General features: G+C 49.9%; 1 protein-coding gene across 1 annotated transcript in view; it reads right to left on the reverse strand.

Annotated features, from left to right (window-relative positions):
- Positions 1-9,494: 9,494 nt before the first annotated feature.
- The window catches only part of SLC6A2 (solute carrier family 6 member 2), a 37,796-nt gene continuing 25,474 nt past the window's right edge, over positions 9,495-21,816 (reverse strand). The window contains exons 5-14 of the mRNA XM_079722907.1: positions 20,472-20,606; positions 18,680-18,783; positions 17,320-17,444; positions 16,467-16,579; positions 15,084-15,212; positions 14,028-14,127; positions 12,951-13,051; positions 12,159-12,326; positions 10,552-10,623; positions 9,495-9,918 (exon numbers count right to left, since the gene is read on the reverse strand). Of these exons, the coding sequence (XP_079579033.1) occupies positions 9,895-9,918; positions 10,552-10,623; positions 12,159-12,326; positions 12,951-13,051; positions 14,028-14,127; positions 15,084-15,212; positions 16,467-16,579; positions 17,320-17,444; positions 18,680-18,783; positions 20,472-20,606 (1,071 nt within the window). The 3' untranslated portion in view covers positions 9,495-9,894. The remainder of the gene's footprint in view (positions 9,919-10,551; positions 10,624-12,158; positions 12,327-12,950; positions 13,052-14,027; positions 14,128-15,083; positions 15,213-16,466; positions 16,580-17,319; positions 17,445-18,679; positions 18,784-20,471; positions 20,607-21,816) is intronic.

Genomic DNA, 21,816 nt, shown 5'->3' on the forward strand with positions numbered 1-21,816 from the left:
GAACTACCGTCCTACTCTCTGAAAGAGGGCAGGTCTATTTAAGGAGAAGTTTGAGGGTGGGGACCACAAGACTATGTGACTGAGACCTCGCTGGGCTGGAGCCGCTTCTTTTGATACTTCCGTGATTCATGGACATTGTGGTGGTCTGCTTCCGGTCAAGGCAGACCAGACTGACTGTTTTTCTGCTGACTGCTTGATCCTACACACCTGTGATTCAGGATAAAAAGAAATAGCCAAACAGGCTAGAGCCTATCAGCATAGTTAGCAGAGAGAAGCAGCATGTGTACATTATTTGAATTAATACATGAGTTAAAAGTGAAGGTCAGTTGTTAAAATTTTAACTCTATATTTGGCTACAAGCAGACATAGCTGCCTGCTCAGCCAGTTAGAGGTGCCTCTGTAAATGCCAACCCAGGTCAGTCTGTCCTCACCTGCAAGACCTGCGTCCCGAATCCCCATAACTTGAGCCCAAGGGAGTCATTGATCTCACCCCATAGGACAGAGAAGCCCTTTATCTATGGCCACTCAGACCATGGTGCTTTTCACAAGGGCCCCTGCCATTGTCAGCAGATGATGGAATTCAGGTGAGGAAGCCACGAAAGGGAGGTAATGACTAGTGTCTTCCCAATATCCTTCTCATCCTCTTCCTAAGATCCTCTTCCTGATCCTGTCCAGAGAAGCAATGTATCCAGTTACACAGTCTTTCTCCCACCCCAGACTCTCTTACAGCTAAAGTTGCCAGGTTACATGAATCTGGCCAATGAGATGTAGATGGATATCCAGGTAGGTTTCTAGGAAATCTACTCTTCTTCAGAGTCAAGAGGCACAGATTCAGCAGGCCTCTGCCCTTTGCTCTTTCTCTTTATTTCCCTTCTTCCTGTCTGAAAGGTGGGCAAGATGTCAGCAGGTGGATGAGCCATTTTTCTCCATGACTGTGAGAACCGCATGCTGTACATGGTAGAACAGGAAGCTAGAAGGAGTCCAAATCCTTGATGACTTTCTTAAGCCTCACCAGAGGCATCCTGGGCTTCTGGGCATGTCCAGGAGGAGATCCTCACTAAAGTCCTTCTCCAGAACCGGGGACACTTCTCCCTTTTCTTCCTGCTGAAGAACACTCTTCTCTCTGATTCATTGCCTATTTGTTACAAGAAAATGAGAAAAACTCATTGTTAAGAGACCATGGTTAGATTTCAGTTACATGCAGCCACTTATCATCCTAATGCATATGAGTATAATATTTTTGCTTTTTGATAGTGAGTCCAGATGGACATAAGAACCAGAAAGCATGGGATTGGGGTGTGTATGGAGAAAGCCAGCAAAGATATTTTCCTTGAGATACAGGAGAGGTCTGTTCAAGATGAAATCTTACTTTGTGATCTAGGGCAAGTCATTTGCTTCCTAGCATCATGTAGGCAAATTATATTTATATATAAATGTATATAGATTTAAGTGCATGCATATATAACATATGTATATAAAGTATGTAGGGCTTCCCTGGTAGCACAGTGGTTCAGGGTCCTCCTGCCGATGCAGCGGACGCGGGTTCGTGCCCCAGTCTGGGAGGATCCCAGATGCCGTGGAGCAGCTGGGCCCGTGAGCCATGGCCGCTGGGCCTGTGCATCTGGAGCCTGTGCTTCGCAACGGGAGAGGCCACAGCAGTGAGAGGCCCGCGTACAGCAAAAGAAAAAAATAATAATAAAGTATGTATATGTGTACAAATTACAAATGTGTATACATATAAATAAATTTATTTTAATATCTAGTACTTATTTGTAATTGAAGAGGGTGTTGGAACTAGTTGAGGACCCATGCCCCTACCAGCTGGACCATGGTATGCCTGGATGGCTGGGGACCAAGGAATATGGCACATCAGCGTGGTTAGAAGCACAGACTGCAGCCAGACTTCCTGGCTTCAAATCACAGTCCCACCAGCTAGTGAGTTGTCTCTTCTCTTTGTGTCTCCATTTTCCCCACTTACAAATGGGGATAATAATACTACCTCATCGACTCATTAAGAGGATTCAAAGAGTTGCAATTTGTAAAGCACTGGGAATAGTAACTGCGGCAGGATAAGCTAATGTGCTTGTTAATCGAACATCAGCCCAGTGCAGTGGCCTTGTCCAAGGTGCTGATGCTCCTAAGGTCTCAGTCCTCCTGGGAACCATGGCCTGTGAGACCTGGATGGCCCCATTTTCTATTTTAACAAAGCCAGCCAGGTACTGCTTGTGCCATGCTCCCTTCCAATCCCAAAACTCCAGTGGGGAACTCTATACATTTAATTGCTTACCTAAAAATTCTAGTCTTGGCCCTGACACTCCCTGATCTGATTCTGCGGCTCACTTGAAATGTCAGAGTGGCAACGTCCTTCCTTATCTGTGAAGTGAGTTTGCCTCATTTATCGGCCCTGCCCTCTCACTCCTCTCCATTGATAGGTTATTGTTACTGTCAAGTGACTGGAGATGGGAGTCAGGGGTCAATGGCAACTACCAGGGAAGTCTGGGGCGCCGTGGTGCAAGAACAGAAATGTAGCAAGAACCTGGGAATAGACTCATGGTGGGCAGTAGGCAGGTACCCTTTTGTTGGCCTGACCATGGCCTTCAAGTCTGCCCCAGGCTCACCATTGCCAGAAGCTGGGTTTTTGCTTCAGGCCTCTCCTCTTCTGACTCCACATCTTCCTGCCCTAGGCTGAGACTCTGGACTGGAGCCTGAAGCTGCAGTAGGTGGGGTGGCTGCTCCCTCTATATTCTTTGCTGTAGAAACAGTCAACCGTGGCTCAAGGGCATGTTCCGGCCATGACCCCTGCTGGGCATTCTCTGGGGACAGAGATGGTTTCCCTTGATTTCCTGCGGCCCAACCCCTTACCTTCATGCCCTGCTAGGGGCCCAGCTCAGCCCCTCCCAGGCCTGATGACAAGCCAGTAGCTAATAAGAAAGACATCAGAAACCAATCACTTGCCAGCTCTTTCAGGAGCCTCTGGTTACCACACTTCTGTCTCCAGCTCTTCTGGGTCATAGCTGAGGTCAGGGCCTCCCTGAAACATGCCCAGCTGAGGGAGCATCTCCCTTGCCAGCAGCCTAATGGGGACTGACAGCAGAGGGCTTGTGAGGCAGCCAGGTCCTGCAGGAGGTTGGCTGCTGCCTGGCAAGGCTTGTGGAGGATGGTATTTCCGAAGCTGGAACTTCCTGCCCAGTGGTCACATGCACTCAGGCCCAAGGAGACTCAGATTTGGCTACTCAGACCCCAATTCAAACCTCTGGGGCAGTTTTCTAAGGAGGGGACAAGGGAGCAGAGACATTGTTTCGGCTACATGAAAACACAGCAGTAGCTGGGTTGCCTTTGAAATGGGCAAAGATGGATGAGAAGGAGAAGAAATAGATCAGCATTATGTAACTGACATGTACTAAACATACAACAACAAGCTGTGTAAACTAGCATTATTCTGAATCCAATATTAATATTTAATCCTACCTATGATCCCACGAGCTGGTGGGGTCATTTTCATTCCCATGGATCGATGATAAACTGAGGCAAAGGGAGGTTAAGTAACTTGCCCAAGTCTTCACACAATTGAGTGATGGAACCAGGATTTGGATCCAGGCAATGTGGCCCCAGAGAGGTTGCTCTTAAGTGTTCATCATCTTTATTTGATCCTGCTGACCCTCTTGGCAGTCTTATTCCCACTCTTCAGAAGCTAGAGAGACTCAGATTTTACATAACTTGTCCAGGTCTCCTCAGGAGTAAGTAGTAGAGCTGGTATTCAAACCCAGGTCTAATCTGGCTCAAAACCTTTGTTCTTTTCACTAATCCAGGGCAAACCACAGACCTCAGGCCAAATCCAGCCCACTACCTGTCTTGTAAATAAAGCTACTTTTATGCTACAACAGGAGAGTTGAGTACTTCTGACAGAGACCTTTACAGAAAATGTTCGCTGAAACCTACACTAAAAACTTAGAATGGGTGAAAAGCAGCAACTCCCACTTCTGTCTATCAGCAGCTGCCTAGAAAGGTAGTCATTCACATTTTATTGTGAATTCAGCAATCACATCTATGGTCGCTCCCTGAGAGTATATCATAGAGTCAAAAACAGAAGGCGGGACTTCCCTGGTGGTCCAGTGGTTAAGACTCTGCCCTTCCAGTGCAGGGGGTATGGGGTTGCATCCCAAGTCAGGGAACTAAGATCCTGTATGCCACGCAGTGCGGCCAAAACGCCCCCCAAACAAACAAAAAAACAAAAAACAGAAGGGACTTTACAGAATCACCTAATCCAACCTTTTCATTTTACCGATTGGAAAACTAAGGTTTAATAACTGTTGCCAGGAAAACAGATGAGATATTGGATCTGGGGTGGATTAAAATGAAAAGTCAACATAATGCAGGGTGATGGAGATTTAGAAATGAACTCTGTTGTCATACTGATTTCATTTGGAGTGAGGACAGAGAGAGATGCCATGTACTATTGGAAGAAAGAGGCCCCCAAAGTTAATATATACCTGTGAGTCTTCAATATTTGAGAATCTGATGAGTGTATCAATTCTCTCTCCTGGAAAGGTAGACACAAACTCATGCACATAAAAATTTGCGTTTCATTTCAGAAGGTTCTTCTGATATTTCTGAAGCCTATCCATGAACACTTAGTGTTACTAACCCCTGACCCATTGCACAGATGAACAAATTGAGGCCTAGGGAGAGACTCCACATATCAGGGCCTTTTGGAAGGAGATAAAGATGAAGCTCTATCTCTCCAAACATAGGACAGGAGTGCTATTAAAATTGGGACATTTCAAAAGCCCACAAGTTTCTTAAAGTGAAGCCCACCTGTGAGGCTTCTCCAACTACATTTGTCAGCCTAGGGGTCAGAGTGGTAGCCAGCCCCCCAGAAGAGCTGCCCTTTCCCCCTCTGCTCCAGGCTCCCTCCTCCACTCCCGCAGGGCCCCTTATTAAATGTTGGCAGGCTTGAGGGGAGGGCTGGAAGCAATGTGGCTGCCTTTTGTTTGATTCATTATAATAAACCCTAACTCCAATTCTGGAGGTAAAATTTAAATGATCAGATGATAATACCCCCTCTGGGATGTCTGCCCAACTCCAATTCGACAAGCCAAACCCACCCCGACATCTTTGGCATAAATGTATTTGCCTCTCCCAATGCTGCTGTGCAAGGTTGGGTTCATGGCTATCCAAAAGAAAATTTAAAAAAATTCCATAAGCTCCAAGTGGAAGGGACCTTAGAGGTATGCAACCCCCTCTCACACCCCTACCTGACACTGAGCTCCCTCTGCAACCTCCCTAAGAGACATCACTGGGGTGCTCACTACTTCTGGCACCATCCCATTTTCTGTTTGGCCTCAATTCAGCCCTCGGGCCCACCACCCACTCCCTGATAGCCTTTACATACTTGAAGACATAGACTGAATTGTTGGTTGTCAATACCTCCCTTATATTGGTGTCACTGTCTATCTGCTTACTTGCGTTAAAATAACAATGTAAGGTCACACCTTCCCCAAACAATACAATATAGCACTAAGGCCCTAAGCGTTAGTGTATCCCTCTTCCCAGAAAAATGCACTCGTGTTAAATTGCACGTTCATTTCCATCCAACTGGAAGTTCTGATCCCCTTGAAATTCAGCCCTAGAAACGAAAAAGCGAAACTACTAACTTGGTATCCACTTTCTACTTAAATAAAAATGTGTCGGGCTTCCCTGGTGGTGCAGTGGTTGAGAGTCCGATTGCCGATGCAGGGGACACGGGTTCGTGCCCCGGTCTGGGAAGATCCCACATGCTGCGGAGCGGCTGGGCCCGTGAGCCATGGCTGCTGAGCCTGCGCATCCGGAGCCTGTGCTCTGCAACGGGAGAGGCCACAACAGTGAGAGGCCCGCATACAGCAAAAAAAAAAAAAAAAAAAAGTGTCAATCTCAGAGCTAGGATTACAGATTTAACTCCCCCCCAGTCTTCTGTTCCATAGGTTATCAAAAGAGTTGTTTGGGTGAAAGGTGGGCCACTATGACCAGAAGCTCTACTTTACTAGCTGGAGGCTGATCACAGAAGACCCATTGGACTTAATTTGTAGCATTTTACCTTCACGCCAGAAAGAATTCCACTACCAGATACATGGCACAGGAAATATCCTTTATTATTCTGTACACTTAATTTTCCATGAAGAGAACAGCTTTTAAAATAAACGCACACACCAGTTATAGAAATATGCATGACATTGGAACAGTCCATGACACAGGGCACCACTGATAGAGTCCTTATTTACATAAAAATGGAGAAACAGAGGGATGAGGGTGGGAACCCCAAAAGCTACTTCACATTCACCAGAATTTTGGTGACTTCTATGATCGCAGCTATAGCCATGCTGCACATCGCAGAGCTGTGGATTTTGGGACTCATAAGAGCATGACAACTTACCCTCAAATTCCGCAAAACAAAAGGGTTGGATTTATTTTTTTAAAATACCAAGTGTTTCTGGCATCACTTGAAGAAATATTGTCGAAAGAGGAACTACTGAATGTCCAGAAAAATCAAAGTTCTGATATGTCTCTGCTCAGCAGTAGGTTATTGGTCACTAGATCATTCTGGAAAGTCCTACAATAAACCGTGTGCTTCCTTCATTGTAAATTTACAACAATAACATTGTTACGGAGACAGGAAATTTTTTTTACTGGATGGGACCTTTGATCTCTGATCCAACCCTTGCTTTTACAGACAGAGAACTCTGAAGCCCGCAGAGGTGGAGCCCCTCTCCCCAGGTGACCCAGTAAGACAGCCGTAGACCCAGGTCTATGCAACTCTAAATGCTGTGCTGTTTCCCCCATGCCACACTCCCTCTCTGTTCTTCTCCCTTCCATGGCTTTCAAAGGAAATAAAGAAATGAAATGAGCTCAGTGGGCTTCTTACTAAGAAATGACATCTTTGGTAAGAATGTTTGGTCTCACATTAACGGGATCATTTGGCAAGAGACTGGCTCCCACCTGGGCCGGAACCTCTCTGAGAATTAAGGCAGCTTTTAGGACCTTTATTTGGCACGATATTTGGCAAGAGTTGGCAGGTCCCCTTCTCCTCTGTCTCATTCGCATCTAGAATGAAGACCGACTCACAGGTCGACACTAAATGTTATAATTAGACATTGAATAGTTGTTAACGGGATGGTATTAAACATATTTTTACACTTCATGGAAAATAATAATTCTTTAAAAAAATCTGGTAAAGTATCAAAAGTGCTCTATACAGTACACAGGAGCACCCTTATCCCGGATAACCTCTACTATCAAAAAAAGGCCTCAAATAAGAAGTCAAACATTACTTATGATAAAGCCCATGCTCCCTCTCCATCGAGTGTGGGTGAAAGGTGAACCCAGAAGGTCTGCCAGCACCTCCTCGAAAATGTCCATGGGTGTCCCGGGTCCCCCCATCTCCAGAGCCCCTCCCCAGGCTCGGGAGCCAACTTTCCCCGCAAGGCAGCACCACTGGGTTGGTTGGTGTTGGTTCAGGTAGCACCGCATCTCTGATTTGCCTTCGGACAAATGTCTGGAGGCAGAAGGGCCACGTGCAGATGGCAAAGAGCAAACGTCAGGCTCTCTCTGAAGGGTGCCCCTGATACACAGGCTTTTCTGACTCATTTCTGCCAAGTAGACTCAGCTTTTCACAACCCCCTGTTCCCTAGAGTGATTATTTTCATCAAAGAGAGCAGCTAAATCATTTCCTCTCTAGCAACCAGCTAGTGGAGAATAAATGACATCCCCCCACCCCCCTTCTTCCAACGCATTGTTCTTTTGCTAGGAAATATGCCTTGGCCACTTGACCGGATGGATTTTTGTTTATGTTTAATGACAGCCCTGGGTGGGGTGAACCATATTGTGCTGGGAATTTCAAAGTGCTCTCAGCTGAGAGTCAGGGCCTCTGACCTGAGGGTCCAACTGGATGCCTTAGTAGCTGGGGAACCTTGAGCAAGAATGACTGAAATGCTGGACCTTGGTTTTCTCACCTGGAGAATGGGGACACAGAAGCCAGCCCTGCAGTACTTGCTGGGCGGATGGGAGTAAACATGGATGAAAGTGCTTTGTTAAAAACAAACAAACAAACAAAACTGTCACACCTAGGGAGGAATTACCCTTCATGGGCGGACTCAGTCACTTGTGAGGCCAAATTCCATCAGTGACGGGTCACCTTGCTCTCATTCCCAGACCCCTACCTGTTTGTTCTACTCTGTTGGATGCTCCCAGGCCTCATCTTTTTCAGGGTCCAAGACACCTGCCACTTGGGCTGTCTCAGATTTTGAACTGAACTTTTTATATGGAAAGATCCAAAGTCTCCTGATTTTCCTACTTTTCTTTAAAGAAAAGAAATGACATAAGGACCCTGTCCCTGGGAGAAAACCACCGCCCTGCCCCCAGCCAGCCCATCTTCCACAGACTGCATGATCAATAGATTAGGCTCAGTGACACCCCACTTTCCCCAAAGCACCTTTTGGATGTGTGTCACCCTCTACTCCCAGTGGAAATGATGTGGCCTTTTTTTTTTTGCCCAAGATTCTGCAACAGGGGCTCCTACAGTCAGGACAATAATCCACAACTTTAGATTGCCAATGAGAGCGTAAGAAACTCAGACCATATGTTTAAAAAAAAAAAAAAAAAATTCCAAATGGATGCCGCCGACTTACCAAACTACAAATCGCTTCTCTGAATGAGCTGAGACTAGCCACCAGCACCACCAGAGGGCACCACTTATAAGTTTGTATAAGAAATCAACCTGAAATTCTCTACAACCGCTGCTCCCTCAATTGAGACTATTCTCCCCTCAACCTGAGTGACCGGGGTGCTATATGCTTGGTTCCATGCTGCCCTCCACGGTGCAAAGTATGGCCCATGAAGAGAGACGAAGGGAGTTTTCAGGGCCCACTCCCCATCACTTGAGACTCCTTGTCCAGGCTGGGTGGGATTCCCAGGGACAGGCTTTGCAGGTGTCTGTGAACAATACAGAAACAGACAGCCTGTCGGGCTGCCCTTGGACACCCACCTGGCCCCGTGAGGACAGCAGAGGATCCCGTAGCGGAGACACGCAGCTGGCCTTGCTGGGTTCCTGTCCTGAGTCCCCCAGGAAGGTCTCAGGAGCCACAGGTAGGTTCCTGAGCTCCGTGCATCTGACAGAGCGAGACCCGCATGTGGTCTCTACAGACTTGTCTGCTTCTTCTGCAGAAGCAACTCACCGTGACACCCATAGCTCTGGACCCTCTGAGCGCCAGAAACCAGAAGAATATTCCAGAACACACACAAATTAAACCCAGGTCAACCAGAGTGAAAACTAACTATGAAGATTTCTGCTCACGATCCCCCAGAGCTTCTATCCACGGACTTCATAACAGCGACAAATATCCCCAAGCTCCCCAGCCAAGGTCCAAACAACAGAGCACTGACCGGGGCAGACGAGAGAGGCAAGATCTCTGTACCTCCCAAACTCAGCTGGGCTTTTTATTTGTGTTTTGGTTTTACAGTGTCTGACCAAAAAGCAACATCCTCTGTCTGATTTGGTGGACTGAGGATTTCTTCTGCAGCCCAAAGTACCAGCAAACGAGGTGGGGAGTCCTGCCCGAGCCCGTGGACGTCAGCTCGGGCCGGATCCCACACTGGGTGAGACTTCCTCAGAACTAAAGAGGTTCGACAGAAGTCATTTTTCCTGTTCCCTCCTCTCCTCCTCTCCCACAAGGCTTACCAATCCAAGCTCACAGCCCTCAGGCCAGGTGAACAGAAAGTGAACGAAAACCAGGTCACTAAATCAGTTGTAACTTGGAAAAGAGGAAGAGGGGGGTCAGAGAGGAATCCCCAGACAGTGTCTGGGGTGGTAGGAAACCTTTGACCTGAACGTTGGTGCAGCAGGGTTCCTCCTCGGGGTCAGATTCAGATGGCCAGCCAGTGTTCCAACTGCAGAGGAAGACGGCAAGGCTGTTAGGCCAGGGCCAGGGCGGGCAGGGACTGAGGGACAAGGGCCAGCTGAGAAGGGCAGTAAGACACATGCAGGGGCAGAAAACACAGCTGTTTCCTTCAAAGACCCGCAGAACACGCAGGCCAATCCCCTAATTGTCACTGGCACCCAGAAAGGGCGAAGGAGGCTTCACCAAGTCACACAGTAAGTCTGAAGCAGGGGGGCTCACCGGGACCCTCCTGGCTCCCCCACCCCCATATTTTACAGGGGAAAAGGGTAGGACTCAGGTCAACATGTTACTGATGTACCTACGGCGCTTCCTTCAAGATAAGAAATCCTCAGCCTAATCTGGGGATACTCCGTGGTCACAACTCAAAGAGGGAGAACCGAGTTGAGGAAAGTCTGGGCATTTGGTGTCTCAGGACCAAGGAGTGGAGGGGCAGGCGAAAGCCGGTAGAGGCAGAAGACAGGCCCCCCTCCTCCGCTGTAACCTCACGCCCCCAGGGGCTATAGCCCACAGCTGCTCTGGGTTTTCTGGAGTGTGGTGTGTGGTCTTGCCTCCGATAGCACAGCAGGGAGCAGTAGGCCCCCCGCCCCGTGGCCCCCATCAAAATGGTCCAAGCTGCACCTACTTGGAACTGCCTGACGTCCCTCTGGGCCACCAGGTGATGCTCGTTCTCTGGGGTGATGCCATAGGCCAGTCTCTGTGAAAGGATGGAGAAGGGGAGGAGGCCTCAGCTTGGCCCAGGGACACCCTTCCAGCTGCCCAGAGGACACCACACATCAGGGCCACCTGCTAGTTGGCCCTGAAGTCTCACATGGACAGCAGGAGAGGTTCGTACAAGACACTCCCCACCCTGGTTTGTGGAGCTGGTTGGTTCACTTTGAGACATTCATCCAGTGAATGTTTATTGAGTCAATGACTGTAGTCACACACTGGCCTAGGCCCTGGGGATCCAGAGTTGAAGGTCACCCACACATTCTGCTTTGGGAGAGCTTACAGCTCATGGAAGGGGCTGACACTGAACAGAAACACACAGAGGCAATTTTACAACCACGATTGGAGTCAGTGCTGCAGAGGACAAGTTCAGAGCACAATGAGAACTCAGTGATGGGACCTCAGTCCTGCCTGGGGATTGGGGCCGCCTCCTTGGGCTGTAGACACAGGGTGGACTCAGGGAATGCGTCTGGAATCAATGTCTGATCACTAGAGGGGGATCCCAAAGTGCGGAGAATAAAAAGCTCAAAGCAGGTCCTGGTTCCACGTCTGGGATGAGCTCACAGAACACGGATCCTCCCAGTGACCTAGAGGTTCCTGGACTTTGGGATTTCATGGACAGGAAACATGTCACAAGGGGGAGGGGGTCCCAGCCCTGCCTAGGACCCTCAGCCCTAAGTTCCTGTACAGCTCACTCCTTTACGTCCTCCTGTGTCTTTCTGTCCCCTCATGAGAACATGAGCTCCGGGGAGTGTGTCTAGTGCTGAGGATACTGCCTGCCCCCTACAGATTCTCAGTAAATATCTGTGAAGGGAGTGGATAAAGGAATGAAGGGGTGAGATCTTTATAAATAAGGACATGAGGAAAAGACTATCACCCTTATTTATAAAAGAAAGGGCATTTAACAACCAAACTATAGGAAAGACATAATTTTAGTTAAAAGGCAGATCATGAGTATATGTATCTGCAATGTAGGTCAAAGAAGAAAATGTATTTTGGAAATCTCTGGTTTAGGCTGATCAGGTATCAGGTTCACAATAGAAGCAGGTGAAAGCCAAGATACAAGGTCACGGTGAGTTTGGATGGGGAGAGTGGGGGACATCTGGGGACATGACAAACCTTAGGAGGTGGGACACAGGAGTGGGCACAGTTAATGCAGATTAACTGCTCCTTAGGGGACTGGAGGGCTGAGCATCTCACATAAACAACGGTAGGAACAGAGTGGGAGCACACAGTGCATATGACGTTCAACACGGTAGCAGGTGCCACGTGGTGACCATCTACCGTGTGCCAGGCACTGTTCTAAGCACTTCCTTTCACCTTTCAAGGTCTGGATGATTACCCCAGGTTACAAATGTAGAACCTGAGGCTTGGGGGTAAATAACGTGGCCAATGTGGCAGGTCCGTCTGACTCTAGATTCCGTGTCCTTCTGTCTCCCTCTCTCACCCCAACGGGAATGACTCGGGATGCCCCCTCCCGTGCTGTCCCCCACCCTCCCCCAGGCTCGGCCCAGAGCTCACCTCGCGAAGGGAGCCCCGCGTGCTGAGGAACTTGTAGACGACGTAGGCGGGCACCAGGACCATGGAGGAGCCCGCGATGCCCCACCCGACCCAGTTGGCCCAGAGTGGGAAGATGTAGTCATCGTAGGTGAGCGGCTTGAAATTGATGATGCTCACGACCACCACAAACTGGGGGGGAAGGGACAGAAGGAAGAGGGAGAGGGGAGAGAGAGGGAAGGAGGTGGGAGAGGGGAGAGAGAGGGAAGGAGGTGGGAGAGGGGAGAGAGAGGGAAGGAGGTGGGAGAGAGGAGAGAGAGGGAAGGAGGTGGGAGAGGGGAGAGAGAGGGAAGGAGGTGGGAGAGGGGAGAGAGAGGGAAGGAGGTGGGAGAGAGGGAGAGATGCAGAGAGGGACCAGAGGGAAGTGAGGACCAGCGGGTGAGATGGATGCAGGAACAGAGAAGATAAGGAAGGAGGGAGATCGAGAGAGAAAGGAGGAAGAATCCAAGTAAGGAAGGATAACAAAAAGGAGACAAAGAAACAGGAGCAATACAAAGAGAAGAAGACTAGAAAGGTGACCTTGGAACTGAGTGGTGGCACAGACAGCCCCCGGCCCAGACCTGGCCCCAGGCTGGCGACCCCTCTCATGTGCAGCCTCCTGGGAATCAACAGGGCGGAGCATCCTGAGCATCTGTCTGCGTGACCAGGGCCCTGCATCCCAACCTCCTCCCCTTAGAAGCAAAGATCCCTGCCCCCACCCTCACCCCAGACACACAGCAGCCCTCACCCGAGGATGCCCAGCCCCACACTACACACCAGGAGGAACGCAGGGCTGACAAACTTCCAGCAGAGTCTCCAGTACAGGCCTGGCTTGAATCCCATCATCTGCTGGATGTCGTTGCTGAACCTGTCCACACCTGTGCACACACAGGGCAGGCCCATCACAGCGGCCCCTGCAGAGCCTGGGGCCACCCCTGCTGCCTTCCCAAGAGGGTCTGTCCCCAGGTGGAGAGCAGAACAGTATGTCCTAAGACAGGGATACCCTGGCACTTAGGAGACCTGGGGACAGGCACTTGGCTGGTTCAGAACAGGGGAGAGAACACACTCAGGGGTAGCATCCCCTCGTAGGTGCCGCCCCAATTCCTTTTTCAGAGGGAAAACCAGGGCTCGGAGAAGGGAGGGGACTTGGCCCTGGTTACACAGCCAGAGTGGCCTGACTCCAAAGCCCAGCTCTTCCCGCCCGCTCCCTCTCTCTTAAAACAATGATGGCTGTGTATATAGAGCTTTCCCCGACTTTAATCTGGTAGAAGAGACCAGACTCTTTCCAATGAGTAGAAAAGAGTGAGTGACACATGGGGAAAAAATGAACAATGACAACACATTTCACTTTCTACCATGTTCTCCCCATTCAGCTCTGGAATAAGGTTGCCAGAGAAGATAGAGGACACTCAGTTACATTTGAATTTCGGAGAGACAACAAAAGTCATTTTAGTTTAAGTAATTTCATGCAATATTTGGGACATATACTAAAAAAAAATGATTCATTATCTGAAATTCAAGTTTAACTGGATGTGTTGTAGCCCAGATTTGCTAAACCTGGCAACCCTACTCTAGAATGAATTACAGGGCTTGAGGAGCAGCAGCTTCCTCTGAGTTCCTCTCTAACAGCTGACACTGATGCCTTTGGGGCCTTTGCCTCCTCCTTTTAAAGGGAGCTCATGCAAAGATGAGCTGAGGGCTGGAAGAGCTGTGTCCAATAAGCAACTTGCTCAACTCTGGGATCAGCCAGTGACTGCCCTGGAAATGCAAAGCCCCTATGCACCTCCAGGTGAAAAGGCTCCAGAAGCACACAGGGCCCGAGGCTTTTCCACACGCTCAGGACCCAGCACGTACCATAAAACCAGGAGACGCCTATGGCCTCCATGAGCACAGCAAACAGAATGGAGGTCCCCGCCGCAAACGTGTCCAGCAGGGTCAGCACGTATATTCCACCCTGGAGCATGGACAGAGAAAGCCTGAGGCCATGATGGATAGAAATGGCTATCAACTGTTACATCCATCAAAATTTAGCTGTCCCCTGTCCCACTCAACTCAGAACTCACACCCACCCCTAACACAGGTAATGGGCTTTCTGGTGCTACTGTGTTGCTGCTATGTATTCTATGTATTCACTGGGTCTGAGGGTGGGGACTTCAGCCAGTAAAAAGCAAGATGGATTTTATCAGTGAAAAAAAAATGTTGCCTGCCATATCAGTAAACAAAAGATGTTGCAGCCATCACATTATAGCCGCCGCTCTGAAGGTGAGCTCTGAGGGAATTCAGGATAGAAACAGGATGCCCGCCATCTAGCAGTCAGCAAAAAGCTCAGATACTGGCCCTACAGAGCTGAGGTCCATATCAAAGGAATGACTTCAGTGAGCCCAACCTCTTGCATCTTCCCATACACGGAAAAGCACGAAATTCCTTAACTTGAGATGTCTGGTTTTCTTTAGTCAACAGAAATCTTTTGATGTAACAACTACCTGGTCTTTGTCGCAAAAACCCATGTATCCTGGATCCTCCCTTACCTCTCTGGAGCAGTCCCTCAGAGCTATCTGAGATGCTGTGTCCCAGGCTTAAGTCCTCAGTTTTGTCCACCGAATAAAACATAATTCTCAGCTTTCAGGTTGTGCACTTTTTCAGTTGGCAGTTTAAAATGGACTTTTGCTGTCCCCCCAAACCAACAAGCAGTTGAAAGATTTGTCTGGATATCCTCAGGCTCAGAAGGGACAGATAACAACGGGATGTAACCCTAGGGGACTGGGCCACGGAGTTCAGGATACCAGGCACTGCCATGGCTCCCCTGAGCTCACCCTAGCCCTACCCCCCAGCTTCAAGTCTGGGAATATCTGGCTGGATTGAAATGCAGCCTCAGAAGCCCCAGGTGACCCAGAGCCCAGCCCCCCTCACCTTGGTTATGCAAAACAGGGCCAGAAGGAAGGTTCCAAAGGAGACACCAAATGTGAAGAGTTTCCGGTGTCGTTTCAGGACCTGGAAGTCGTCGGCCAGGCCCGTGATGACCGCCTCCATGCCTCCCATCTGAAGGGAACCAGGCAGGTGGGATACAGGGGTGAATGAAAAATGTTGTCCAACATATCAGCAAACAAAGGATGCTGCAGCCATCAAACAATCAGCCACTACTGCTGCCCCTGCAAAGGTGCACCTGAGGGGGACTCAGGATGGGAAGGAAAGGATACTGGCCCTAGATAGCTCAGGTGCATATCAAAGGAATGATTTCAATGAGCCCAGACTCTTGCATCTTCCCATATAGAGAAAAGCGCTAAATTCATTAACTTGAGATGTCTGGTTTTGTTTAATTAACAGTAATCTTTTGCTGCTCTGACCACCTGGTCTTTGGTGCAAAAACTCCTACATATCCTGGCTCCTCCCTGACCTCTTTAGAGCAGTCCCTCAGAGCGGTCTGAGAGGCTGCCTCCCAGGCTTGAAGTCCCCAGAAAGTCTGCCAACTGAAACATAATTCTCAACTTTTAGGTTGTGCTTTTTTTTTTTTTTTTTCCGCACCACGCGCATGAGGGATTGTTGGCTCCCCAACCAGGGAGTGAACCCGTGCCCCCTGCAGTGGAAGCTTGGAGTCTTAACCACTGGACCACCAGGGAAGTCCCAGGTTGTGCTTTTTTTTTTTCAGTCAACACAGGAGTGAGGGACTCTCCGAACCCCAGTCTCAGGCCTCCCGGCTCCCTTGGACCTCCCGCAGCCCTGGACTCATGAACCCTGGAGGCTGCCTTGCTTCTCTAGAGAAATCAGCAGGTCCTCCCTTCTCCCCATCCTCTCACTCCACTTCTGCCCTGTTCTCAACCAACCTCAGAACTCAGAAACCATGTGGGAGAGGGTGAAGAGTTAACTCCTGTCTCCCCCTTATCAACAGGGACCTGACTCCTGTTCACTCCCTCAGCCTGAGTGGATGCTGATGAAATACCGTGGGAAGAGTGATTGGTTAGAGAACAAGAGTTCTAACCACGCCCTCTCTGAATTCAGTTTCCCATCTGTAAAAGACGAGTATTGGGCTGGCTTATCTGAGGTCCCTTCTAATGTAGAGTTCCATGATGCCAAGTAGGTTTCTCTTGGTTCTTGGCTTTGGCCTAAATCTTGCCTTTCTGAGTGAGTACTGATTTCCTTGTTTGCATTTAAATAAGGTCTTCTGCAAACAACTACTGATTAGGGGCTTGAATGGGGGGGGAACTTTAGACTGAGTAGTGTGAGTGTATTTAGGGGAGGGAGGGTCAGGTTTAGTGGTGTCTGTGGGGGGATGGTATCCCCAGCAAGGTCACTCACTGAGCTGTCAATTCCCAGAGCCAGGAGCATGACGAAGAACACAACAGCCCAGAACGTGGATCCTGATAGGGTGGAAATGGCTTCTGGGTACAGGATGAAGACCAGGCCAGCTCCTGTAAGAAACATCAAGGACCTCATTAATAGCTGGGACTGTTGGTCTGAGCTGCAGATGATAGGAGAGCATTTTGAGGCCCAACAAGCCCCAGCCCAGCCCCATGATATTTGGGCAGTCATGTGTGGATGGAGCAAACCAAGGTCTAAAAATGACTGATGAAGCCAGCTTCAGCCTGAGTTCACCTATGCACCAAGGAGGTTGACCTCAAACAGCCAAGCCAGAGGGCAGTGCCTCTCCTGGACAGCTACAGGCAATGGGCCTCAAACCCCACCTCCTGCACCCCATGAGGGATCCTCTTACTCTCAAAACTTTGTGATTTTCAGAGTCCATCAGAGGCAGCCCCTCCCCAAGTCTTGGCCCGTTTGTGGCCATAAGAATATGAGAAGCAGTGGGGAAGGACACGAGCTGCTTGAACAACTTCAATCGCCTGAGTCTCAGCTTTCTGATCTTTAAAGTGGGTCTATTAACACTTGCCTAGTAACACTGCAAGAACTAACCAAGATACGTCAAGTACTTAGCACAGGGGCTGGTACAGAGTCAGTGCTCCAAAATCTATCTGGTCTGGCCTGACTCAGAAGATGATTCTTCCTGGACTTCCTACTGATGGCCTCAAAGAAAGTGGGCAGCTGGGAAAGCTCCGTGTCCAGTCCTCTCAGTCCCACAGCCACAGGAGAACTGCTAAGAAAGAGGTGAGTTTTACAGCCCCCTTCTCCTCAGTGGGCGAGCCTGCCCACCCACCTTCAGTGGCAACATCCTCAATGTTGACCTTGTGTTCATGGGCCATGTAACCCAGGATGGAGAAGATGGCGAACCCAGAGATGAAGCTGGTGACACAGTTGATGGTGCTGGTGAGCAGGGCGTCCCTGAGGGAAAAGAAAGCACTGTTAGTTCAAGTGGTCTGACTCTCCCCAACCCGCTTATGGACTGCTGGACCATCTATGGAATCCACGGCTTCAAATGCCAGCCCCCTCTTCAGCATCCCTGCTGCCACATGGACCCCCAGTACCCCACCATCACAGGGTCAGAACCTGTAGGTGCAGGAAATAGGTCAGCAGCTTCTGGATGAAGCACTTTGATACCAGAGCCTGACATCAAACTCTTGCTAGGAAATCGAGTCACCAGCCTCCTTCCTCAACAAACTGTCTGTGGCTCCCCAGTGCCTCTCAACTTTTCAACCAGGCATTCAAGAGCTTTGCTGAGATGACCCAACCTTCTTTCCAGGCTTATTTCCCATGACTCCCCAACATGTACTCTCTGAGCAAACCAGTCAACTTGCTGGTTCACAAACACACCACCCCCCCTGGCTTTGCTCATGCTATAAGCTGTCCACTCACTCCGTGTCTGCCTATCCCAACCCTAACTATCTTCCAAGGCTCACCTCAAATGCACCTCTATGCTCTTGCTGATCCCCCATCAGATGGCTGATCACCCCATTTCCTTAGCCTCCCTAAAGCCTGTCCCACTGGTATGCATTCATCCTACTCTGTCTTGTACCAGGGAGGTTATGATTCTGTCTTAAGCCTTTGATGGAGAGGGATGGAAGCAGCCCCATCTGTGCCCATGTCTGAAGCCCTCACAGCACTGGAGGAAGCATTAAATGCTTACAGGACCAGATGATCTAGAGCATGGTCTTCTGACTCTATGGCACTGAGCAAACTTCTCATTCTGCTGTGTGGTCTTAAGCTCTGACCCTGCTAGGCCCTCACCCCTCAAGCAACCAGCCTGGATATTCCAACCTTGTCTGCCTGGGCATAAGATGGATAGACAGGCAGTGCTGGCTGCTCTGAAAGCCACACAGTGCCCCTCTGTCCCAGCTACCCACCCTCATGATATCCCAGTGTTAGTGGCCTCAACTGCCCCAGCTCTTCACCCTGCATCTATCTGGGAGGTGTCCTGAACTGACATATGTTCATCGGGACCCCCATAGGCCATGTCGGAGTTCACAGAACATCCAGGATGGTCTACTCTGCTTCATTTCACAGGGAAAGAAACCCAAGAAGAAAATTTGACTTGTCCCAGACCGGAGCCCTCTCTCCCATCCCTGCAAGGGTTGATTCCCAGGATTTAGAGCTTTCCAGAGCCCCAGGAAGGATCTTACCTATAGCAGTTGTTGTCAAATTTGTTGTAACTAGCAAATGCAATCAAGACACCAAATCCAGCGCCCAAGGAAAAAAATATCTGAGTTGCAGCATCAATCCATACCTGAAATGGGCAGATAAAGGCCATCACCCTCTGTTTCCACAGAATGGGACTACCTCAATGCTCCAGAAGGGCTGGGAAGTCCCAGGGATGCCCTAAGACCTGAGGAAATGAGGTCTGAACTAGAGATGGGCAGCCATGCAACTCCTGCTCTCCAGCAGCCTGTACAGAATCACTGTGGAGAGAGGCTGGGGTCTCTCTAGCATCTCCCAGCCTTGGGTGGTCATGAGTGAGCTCACCCCGGAGGAACTCACTGGCTCAATTTGACATCCTGATTTTCAAAGAAAGTTAATAAACAAAATGTTCTAGGCTAGAATGTGGATAGGGCAAGGGCAAAGGGTTATGACTATCTCAGGGGTTATGGAGACATCTTCAGAAAGGGGTGATGATTCCTAGTAGCTTCTACCAACCCATAGACAGTGGTGACTCCTTGGTGGCCAGTGGGGTCTACTTCCTTCATCTTTTGGATGATGAAACTGCATGGCTGGCAGCCCGGAGATCTGAACTCCTCTCCAACCTTTCAGCCTCATGGTCTTGCCCTGGTCAATTTCACTGTCTATATCTCAGTTTCCTCATCTGTACAGTGGGGATAATTTTACTTAGCTCACCAGGACTAAGCCACAATTCGGATTTGTGAGACTTCTGTCATCTCCCCACTCATGCTATTCTAGACTTCCCCTGCTTTGTAAGCAAAGGGTGTAATGAGAGAAGCAATCTGACGGAGGAAGATAGATCTGCTCCCTGAGACGGCACTCAGGCTGAGCTTCTACTGTCCAGAAAGACTTAGGATATTTAAACAATGCAGAACAGATAGAACTCTGACTTGCTTCACAATTTACAAGGCTGTTTCATGTCTTAATGCTCTGTTGTTTTTCTGACAGTTACTAAGGAAGTAGGGTTTTCTCTTGGTTACTGGGCTGTAACACTGAGTTGTGCTGGGACAATGGGAGGTGTGTACTGGGAGGCGTCTGTCCTAATCCTGTGTTGATGTTGCCTGCCAGGATTATTATGGGTTCAAGTAGAGTGTGGGGAAGTCTTTGGGGATTATGAGGGGAAATACTGAGGTGTGGTCACTGAGGCAGAGGCGAGGGAGGAGGTTGGAAATAATCTCAGCTGTGATTTGAAGATGCTCAAGGCACTAGGAACCTCTAAGATTGTCCCTGCTCCCAGCCTCACTGCGCTACTTTGGACTCCACTCCAAATTCACCCCACCTTCATTGTAATCTCTGCCTCTGGGCAGGACAGTGAGCTGGAGGGGCTGCGAGGGGAGAGTCAGCAGGGTCTGGGTCTCCCTGTGGCTGATGCTGCTCCTCATGCCAACAGCACAGATGGTATCAGAGGCCAGGGTTGGAGACCAGAGTAGAAATAGGGCTAGGGTGGCTGGGGTGAGGCTGGGGCCACGGCACAGGGCAGAGGTAAGAACCCAGGACAGGGTATTGCTTTCTTTGAAAGGAGGGGTCTGCAAAGGCCACTCAACAGAACCACAGATCCCAAGCCATCCGAGCTGGACAGGCTCACGGAGACTCTCAGGTGCAAATCAAATTGGCCTTGGTCAGGTAGAGAAGCTGCAGCCCAGAGTGGGAAGGATCCATCCCAGGCTACGCAGAGTTGGGACCAGATTTGCTTTCACTGCCTGCACCGAGAACCCTCCCCAACCCTGGCCCAAGGGTGGGTGGTCACTGGGCACTGACCGTGGCCTCTTTCAGACGGTAGAAGTCGATGTGCAGGTAGGCGTTGATGCCATTGGAAGCGCCGGGCAGCGTGATGCCGTGGACCAGGAGCACAAACAGCACGAGGTAAGGCAGCGTGGCCGTGATCCACACCACCTGGCGGTGGACAAGCTCGCAGTGAGAGCCTGACTCTGCTGCCAGCGGGGGGCGAGCCAGTCACACCCTCCCTACACCTTCCTTCACACAGTGCTCACGCTAAATCTTCCACCTCTAGGCCAGGCCTGGGGCACTCCAGGACAGAGTGGACAGACCAAGGCTGCACCCAATGAGAAAGTCAGCACCCTGGGGGCACCACTGCCAAGGAAGCCAAGGGCAGTGAGGACGCAGACTCTCTTGGTGCCCAGCGCCTCCTGCTCTACAAGCTTCCTGCGCTGACTCGCCCCCGGTAAGAACTAGCACCCTCACCTTTACGCCGTCCTTCCTCCCTTCTCTCCCCCTCTCGTTTACCTTCATTCAAGTGTATCCTCCTAAGCTCACCACCCAGGGAGGGATGTGGCTGGGCAGAAAGCAGAATCCCTGGCTGCTCTTTATTTGGGGACGGATTTAGGGCAAAGACAAACTGCCTCGTCCAGAAACCCATAAGGGAAGAAACTGTCCCCAGACTGAAAAGAGACACCAGCCCACCCTGCCCACGATGAAGAAACAGAGAAGAGACGCGGGGAGAGGAGAAGGATGCGTAGGCTTCCTCGCTGTCCCTTCTCACCCCTGGCTATACATTAGACTACTCTGGGGGAAGTTATAGACAAAAATGTCCAAGTTCAGACTCCATTTTTGGAGTTTCTGATTTAATTGGTCTGGGATGGGGCTTGCACTCCATGCTTTAAAAGCTCCCTCAGGTGGATGCAGGGGACAAAGACAGATGAGGATCATTTATTGAGCAATTTCCATCTGCTAGCCCAGCAGTGAGGACCTCTCACCCCATCCCAACTGCCCTGGAGGCGGGCAGGATCATGAACTGCCCTCATTTTGCGGGTGAGGACACTGAAGCTTAGGGAGCATCATTCATCCCGAGGTCACCCATTAGGGAATGACGGTGCCAGGACTCCAACCCAGGTGGTCTGACCACAAAGCCGTGTTCTTAATCACTCACGCTACTGCATATTTGAGACCCAGGTTCAAGTCCTGGCTCTGCCAAGATGGCTGTGAAACCCTGTCCCTCTCTTGGCCTCAGCTTCCCCATCTGTACAAGCAGGCTGGAGTAGATGGCTTTGGAGAACCTTCCAGTTCAACATTTAGGCATTCGGTACAGGCTTGTAGTTGCTAAGTGCTGGTTCAGCCAATGCCTATGAGCGGGGGGTGGGCAGAC

The sequence above is a fragment of the Hyperoodon ampullatus genome (assembly GCF_949752795.1).
Source record: "Hyperoodon ampullatus genome assembly, chromosome: 18".
NCBI lineage: Eukaryota > Metazoa > Chordata > Mammalia > Artiodactyla > Ziphiidae > Hyperoodon > Hyperoodon ampullatus.